Raw genomic sequence first — 7,870 nt, 5'->3', positions numbered from 1 at the left:
AATACGTCTTTGTGGTTAACCCAACATATAATCACTAATTTAACCTAATCAGATTGTGCGCACAACACAGCAAGCAAATCAACTTTTAGGAGAGCCAGTGGGTCTGATTCAGGCTTCTCGTCACTAAACACCTTGGCAATCTTCTTAATGGGAACCAAAGTCAAACATGAGGCAACCTTTGTACCCTTTCTCTGCACTGCTAACCCCTTTTTAGTTATACATGTCCATGCAAAAGGCAACGGTCGAGTTGATTGAACGTTTAAACTGTAACAATTGGAAGAGGGTTAAGAGGTTAAGGACTAAAAGGAAACTCTATTAGAATTTAAAAGGGGAAAGGCCAATGATTCATTTTTCTCTTGCGATGTAAATAAATTTTTTATATATTTTTATTTAAATTTAGAAAAAAAAATTCGAATCTTACCCGTTTTAAAATTGTTTGAGCTCTATGCAAATAAAACAACATTAACCACAATTATAAAAGAGAGAGAATTAAATACAAAGATAAACAAGGTATCTTCTCTTTTATTTGCTCCTAATCTTATTAGAAAAAACACATGGATTCAAGCTTAATGTTGATCAAACAATAGAGATAAAAAATCTTAGTCTTAATTTTGTTATTGTGACATAAAGACATAAGGATTGAATCTGTCGAGGAAATTTACCCAATGTGATAAAAATAACAAGTGTCGTTCCCCCACCTTTCTTACGTCCTCCTGTGTTAACCAAAATGGATGTACCAAAATGCATTTTAATAAACTAGCGTAGAGGATGTACCAAAATGGAAAGACCAAACTGGTACAAGTATCAAAACGACAAAACCAGAAGCCAACACAACCCAACCCAACCGATATAGAAATACAATACAAACGCCAAAATTCCACGCAAAACTCAACCAATCCAACGCGGTTTTTCCTCAAAAACATAAACCCGATATGCGGGCTCTTCCAAGCCGGCGACCTTGGTGACTCATCCATTTCTGACCCATCTGTTTAATCTCCTTTTTTTTTTTTTTTTTCCTTTTTCTTTTTTGTTGTTGAGTTTTAGGGAAAAAGAGGGAAAAAAAGAAGGGGAAAGAAAGAAGAATTTAGAAAGAGAGAAAGATGGGATGTTGTGAAAGTAAAGGCGCGGATTCCAAAGCTAACAGGATTGCCCGGTGGCGATCAACTGGCATTGTTGCTTTACGCGACGCCAAATTGAAGGTAAGCCCTTTTCTTTTTTAATCTGTCTGGGATTTTCTTTCTTTTTCTTTTATATACAATTTGAGTATTTGGGGAAGGAAATTGACATTTTAGATGATGATGGTTTCTGGGTTTTGCTTCATTTGTTTGTCTCATTATTATTTTAGAAGTTTTAAGAGTCCTCATGTTGCTTATGACAGGCTAATTCTTCTCCAATTCGATGCAATTTCTTATGTTTGTTTTTAGCTTTATGTTAGTATTGCATAAACGTCTACTGTTTATGTGTACAAAGGCTACTCTCATTTTATTTTCTTGACTTACGGGATTGAGTATTAATCCACAAACTGTTGCAATCATTTTGTTATTGGGTTACGTATCGTTATTGCTCTTTTTACCTTTATAGTTGTTGTTTTTGTTACTTTTATCGTTGTTTGGATACTAAAGTAAATAATATTTCTGAAAAATTAAAATTAAGAAATGTAACTTTTTTAAGTGAAATGCATGTTCTTACTTTTATATATACAACCAGGTTAACGTTGGTACTGTATTTTAGTCATTTTTTCATTTTTAATTAATTATGGTTTTTCTTTTTTAGCAATTTTTGCTTTATTGCAACTCTTTGAAAGCCAATAGAATAAAGCAAATAGCCAAAGCAACAATAACTGGAGTTAACCTAACCTGTATGCGTTTCTTTGGTGTGAATTACAAATTAATAGATAAATTAATTTGTTATTGCAAATTTTATGCCATATTGGTTGAGAAACATGGTAGTTCAAATGACTTAGAATGGGGATTATTGCATTTATTCCTTGTGTATATGCTGATGCGCGCTTTGAATTGAGCAGACATTTCCTGATGAAGTTCTTGATCTGGATAGATCTGTTCGAACTCTTGATTTAACACACAATAAATTAGGTATGGCCGTTTCTGCTTGTGAGACACATGAAACAGAAGAAACATCCTTTCTTAGTAGATTGAGCAGAAGTTAGTCAAATATGATTTCCTATTTTTCTAAGTAAAGAAAACAAATATCATTTCTTTTAAATCTCTTAACCTAGCTCAATGAAGCCTTAATTTTCTTAGTTATTGTTCTTAGTCTGGTTTATCCTTCCATGCAGTTGAAATTCCAATGGAAATCAGCAAACTAGTCAACATGCATCGTCTGGTAAGAAATATGTGCATGTTGTTTAGAATATGTTTTATTTTCTAATTGTTGGTGGACCCTTTTATCTGTTTCTTGTTCAATTTAGTAACAAAAGGAGAAAAGACTGATAGAAAGGGAAGTATCTCACTTTCACATTTTGGTTACTGTTTGCATTGATTACTTTTTGGGGCACTGGAATAATGTCTTGTTATCTTCGACAAATACATTCTTTTGGAATATTTTTTGTCTAACATGAGCATTTGAATGTCCATGTTAGCATATTGGTTTGATTAGATGGATGAAGAGACTGCATTTCTTTTCCTAAAATCAGGGTATATAACACTTAGCTACCTTTTAAAGTAGCTCTCTCTCTTTTGTCCCCGCCAGATCTTAAGCACCAATCTTATTGAGCGACTACCAATTAATCTGGGGAAGCTTCAGTCTCTGAAAGTTATGATACTTGATGGGAACCAAATTACTTCTTTGCCTGATGAAGGTAATATCCTTTTCTAAATAAGTAAGAAAATTTTATATCTACACATTCTTTTGCCCCCATTATTTGCAGATTTGCTTCATGGCAATGCCTGCAAACGTCATGGGGCAATTATTTTGTTTCACTGGCTTCTAACTGCATTTCTTCTGTCCAGTGGGCCAGCTGGTAAGACTTGAGCGGTTGTCGATCTATGGAAATATGTTAACATCCTTGCCTGAGACTATTGGCAGCTTGCGTAATGTAAGTGACTCCACTTAGTGAACAATGAACTTGATGGAACTGTTCATTACCCCCTTTGGTTTAACAAATATTTGCATGTTTGCCTGGTTTAAGCACCGGTAATAATGCTAATGAACTACAATCAATTTATCTTGAGATCAGCCGACTTGATCTTACTTTGATTTTATGAATAGATTAATGATAGTGTTAATGAAGAAAAAGAGTACTAAGATCAGTGGGGATATGATAATGTTTAGAAATTTGCTGATAATTCCTGGATCTAATTTATGTTGTTTGGAAATGCAGTTGTCCCTTCTTAATGTGTCTAATAACAAGTTAAAGTATCTTCCTGAATCAGTTGGGAGCTGCTTTTCTTTGGAAGAACTGCAAGCAAATGGTATGTTTATCAATGCATATTTACCATTTCTCACTCTTTTGCCACAAAACTGCTTGTTCTTTTTAAAAGAATAACCGTCGAATGTTTTTTTGAATGCAATCTCTCAGGATGTCAGTATGTTATCTGTGTGTTTGATTGTCTAAATTGCCTTAGTGAGATTTAGTAACTCACTTTGATGAAAGTAGCAGAAATATTAAAATTTTATAAACTATTAAATATTAATATCTTCTGTGTCTGATTTGCATTTTATGAATTTAAATTTTTTTATACGATTTAATGTTACTTATTCTTTGTCCAAGTTGTTGTGTCTTATGTTTTCTTCTTTGCCCTTGTAAAGTAAATTATCTCTACCTAATTATTTTTTCCATTAGCAAGAGCTATTAGTAACAGCATTTGTATATCTCCAAGAAACTTTCACAAGATGAAAATTTGAGAGCAATAGTCTTGGATGAGATTCATCTGCCAATTTACGAACACCAAGGCTCCTTGTGTGTGTAATTCGATAGTCCTTGTCTGTTGGCTGATCTTTCTCTTTTCTATCCCTTCTTATATTTTGATTGGTTGCCTTTTAATGATGATTTGTCTTAGTTTAGTAGCATCATAATTTTGGAAATCTTATTGCATGTTTATTGAAAAATGCTTCATGTTTTAGTTGAGATATTTTTATGAGCAATATGAGATCAGGCCTTGTTCATCCTGAGTTATGTCGCATATAACATAGATTGACAAAAACAAAATGCTTATGCTGTGAAGGTGTCTAGTTGTTTGCGGATTAGGTTGTCGTTTAATTGATAGGAGTGGAAAGGGTTCTTGACTCTGTCTGCACTCCAAATTTTACATAGATTTCTGAATAATGACTACAGTAGTTGTGGTGCTATACTTTCATGCATTATAATCCTATTTTTACAACTCTCAGCTTCATGATTTGTCTGACTTTGCAGATAATCTTATTGAAGAACTTCCCGCATCTGTTTGCAATCTCATTCACCTAAAGTCACTTTGCTTAAACAATAACAACGTCAGCGAGGTAGTTACTACATAGTTCATGTCATTTCTAACTTCTTCCTCCTGCACAATAACATTGGTAGATTTGTTATTATCCCTTGTATTAGTTGTGTTGGTTACAATAGGATCAGCAACCACTATACTTCTTGCTATTGGATTTTCTGTCTCCTCTGACGTTTTTCCAGAAATGTCAATGTCTCCTAATTATGGTCTTAATTGGGGAGCTTTCAAACAAGCCTTGAAGTTTTGGTTATTTGGTGTATACTCTTGTACAAGATTAACAATTGGAAATAATTGATGAAATGGATTAATGTGGCTGGATACAAAGATTTGAGCAGATTAGTAGGTTTAATATTTGTTGCAACTTCCTGATCACAATCTGATTGAACTAATCTTGAATATTTGATAGAAGAGAATTAACACGTTTATTGTACCATCTGAAGTTCTTAAATATGGCATTATGCAAGATGCTTATAAATAAGATGCCCAAAAGTTCAAGTGCAAATTGGTGATAACCATTATTGCAGGATTGCTTGTATGCAGTTTTTTAGGATTGGAGAGCTTGACAACTGGCTCTTGTTGTTTGTGGTTTCTCAACCTTATGCATTTAAAAATTTGAAAGCAGAAGGTATTCCAGTTGGCATGATTTAGAATGTACAAAGCATTGTGTAACTTTTGTTCTCCTGCTGTTTGTGCAAGGGTCTCTGGACATGGAGGTTCATGCAATGACATCTTGTGCAATCAATTATAAGAAATGTGGGAGCAGGAGTTACTAAAAAGGGATTAAGTGGACTTGCCTTATTAATATAAAGCATGGACTTCCCCCAAACAATTGTACAAATAAAAGAAGAAATAAAGCATCAATATCCGTATGTGGTGGAAAACAAGATTTAGCCAATGTCTTTTGGCTGCACAGAACTTCCTATGCGAATGCAGCTTAATTTAACTTGTACACAGCAATTGATACAATTTCACTTTAGAATGAATATGTTCTAAAATAGTAGGCTGTGTATTTTTGTTTAATAAATATTTTCAAGGACAATTTTTGTAGCTTGCTTTCTATTTATACTGTGATATCTCTTGGTTACAGATACCTTCTAATTTATTGAAAGACTGCAAAACTCTCCAGAATATCTCACTGCATGGCAATCCTATTTCTATGGATCAGTTTCAGCAAGTAAGTATCTCCATGATTCACTACTGCTAGATGCAGTTGATAATTTTCCAGAAAAAGTACTAAAGTTAGGTATGCTTTAACAAATATATATATTTAGATGGATGGATTCCAAGAATTTGAAGCAAGGAGGAAGAAGAAGTTTGACAAGCAAATTGACTCTAATGTGATGATCAGTTCCAAAGGCCTTGATGAGGGTGTTGATCTATAACCCTGTGGCATTCACAATTCTGGTAAGATTGAGTCATATAATTATCCAAAAAAAAAAAAAAAAAAGATTGAGTCATACAGCAGACTTTTGATAGTGTCCTACACTTCTTTTACTTTTGAAACATCTATTAAGGTTATTGCACACATCTGGACAAATATATTTCAGAACTAGCAAAATTTTTTGTTCTTAACTGAAGCATGTGCTATCATTTCAACATTATTATGATGATACTCGATATGATGTATTTATTTCCTCAATTTTTAAGTTAGAGGTTTTTTAAATTACCTAGTTAATATTTCTTGCTATTTATGCTGTTATTGGATAAGTAACTTACAGGATGGGATGTTTGAGGCTCAATGCTGTATGAATTAATTTAGCTACAACTGCAGTTTTTATAGCTTTTGAAATTTAAGACTACAAGTTGCATATTGGTAATGGAAAAACTTAAATAGAGCTGATTGGCTGCCTAAAATACTTTGTGCTGAAACAAATTGATACTTTGTAAAGGGACTAGGATACATGCAAGGCAAAACCAGGTCTGCACCTTTGGCAGGAGTATCATTCAGATGTGATACCCTATGGCATCTTTGCAAATTTTGGGTCTAATTAAGTGATACTGTGTATTGCATGCCTTGTCTATTCCAACAATTGATTGATGATTTAATTCAACCATTATTTCTTCTGAACAGAATGGAGAAGGTTTTGATGGGTTGAGACCAACCAGGAATAGGTGTCATATCCTGACGGCCTCATACCTCAAATAGCTTGGGTTGCAGTTTGGGATGGATGATGTTGGTATTTATGAGTCCTCTTTAACAAGACAAACAAGGTGTATACTTAGAGAATTGGGTTGGTTTCTGTGTAAATGATAGCTCTTTTTGTAGTTTTATATGCTCGAAATTTGCAGAGTTGTATATGAAACAACTGCTTGCTTCTCTTGTTAAAGAATGATTCCTTGAATTGTTTTTCTTTGTGAATTACAACTTGCAGCATTTTCATCTTGGATTCTTATACTGCAGGAGTGGTACATGTGACATGTTTCATTTTCCTAATTTTCCCCAGCATTCTTGCATTTCACGTTAAAATGCCCTTTTCCAAAGAGGTGTTGCCTAAATTTGATTGCCTTTATATTTGTCCTCCCATCCCTGAATTTGTCTATCAACTTAATTGAAATGAGCTGTTCTGTTAGTGTAGCAAAAGTAAATCCACCTTGTTCCATAAATGCCGTCTTAGATTAAATGTAAAGAAATTTGACCTTAATAATTTTAAACATTTAATTGAGTTTAAATTGAACATATATATATATATATATATATATATATTTTTATATTTATAATTACAACTTTTTTTTTTTCACGGATCTTACATAAATAACAAATCGAATGCGTCTTTAGTTTATAAGTAAAATTTTTTTTCACAAAATAGACATGTTTTTTAAATTAAAAATATTAACTTATGACAAGTGATATTAAAGTTTGAGATTGATTTGAAATCTTTTTTAAAAGATATGAAGGAGTCGAGATAGGTCAGATTAAGGTGGGTAGCTCTAATCTATGAGTGGATGTTGAATAATTGAATGAGGTAAAATGTCACTACTCTTGTATGAATAAAAGATAAAATGAGTCTTCATTTAAAAAAAAAAGAGACAAAATGAGTAATTGAGTTTATAAATAACGATATTTCTCTATTTATAAGTTTTGAGTTTATAAATAACGATATTGTTTTATTTAATAGACATGCGTTTTGAATTGAAAAAATAGACTCATAATATATTAATGAACTTAAATTAACTAAAAAAATTAATTAAGGGCCACTTTAATAAAAAAAGAGAAATGGATAAAAAATAACAAAATTATATTTGGCCATTATTTAAAATAATACTCAAAAGAATAAAAGAGGCAAAAAAATGGAAAGTCAAAATTTTGAAAGTAGTAGGTGTCAAAATTTTCCTCCTTTCCCTCCATATACATGCCACGTGTAACTCACCCATAGGCCAGTCCATCAAAATCGCGGTCCGCCAAACGCTTATAAACCCCATACAATGATCCT

General features: G+C 32.8%; 1 protein-coding gene across 1 annotated transcript; it reads left to right on the top strand.

Annotated features, from left to right (window-relative positions):
- LOC18604790 (plant intracellular Ras-group-related LRR protein 7) lies at positions 831 to 6,832 on the top strand. Its single transcript, XM_007037442.2, has 10 exons — positions 831 to 1,199; positions 2,024 to 2,093; positions 2,297 to 2,343; positions 2,710 to 2,818; positions 2,970 to 3,055; positions 3,341 to 3,431; positions 4,373 to 4,458; positions 5,527 to 5,613; positions 5,711 to 5,843; positions 6,511 to 6,832. The coding sequence occupies exons 1-9, from the start codon at positions 1,101 to 1,103 to the stop codon at positions 5,819 to 5,821; spliced, it is 786 nt and encodes a 261-aa protein (XP_007037504.1). The 5' UTR covers positions 831 to 1,100; the 3' UTR covers positions 5,822 to 5,843; positions 6,511 to 6,832.

The sequence above is a fragment of the Theobroma cacao genome, chromosome 3 (genome assembly GCF_000208745.1).
Source record: "Theobroma cacao cultivar B97-61/B2 chromosome 3, Criollo_cocoa_genome_V2, whole genome shotgun sequence".
In the NCBI taxonomy this organism is placed as follows: domain Eukaryota; kingdom Viridiplantae; phylum Streptophyta; class Magnoliopsida; order Malvales; family Malvaceae; genus Theobroma; species Theobroma cacao.
This window is presented reverse-complemented; position numbering and strand designations above follow the sequence as displayed.

Excerpts from the sequence above, each read along its gene's own strand:
- LOC18604790 (XM_007037442.2), top strand. The coding sequence starts at position 1,101 with ATGGGATGTTGTGAAAGTAAAGGCGCGGATTCCAAAGCTAACAGGATT. Across the intron at positions 3,432-4,372 it reads GGAAGAACTGCAAGCAAATG|ATAATCTTATTGAAGAACTT; the intron begins GTATGTTTATCA and ends CTGACTTTGCAG. Across the intron at positions 5,614-5,710 it reads CTATGGATCAGTTTCAGCAA|ATGGATGGATTCCAAGAATT; the intron begins GTAAGTATCTCC and ends ATATATATTTAG.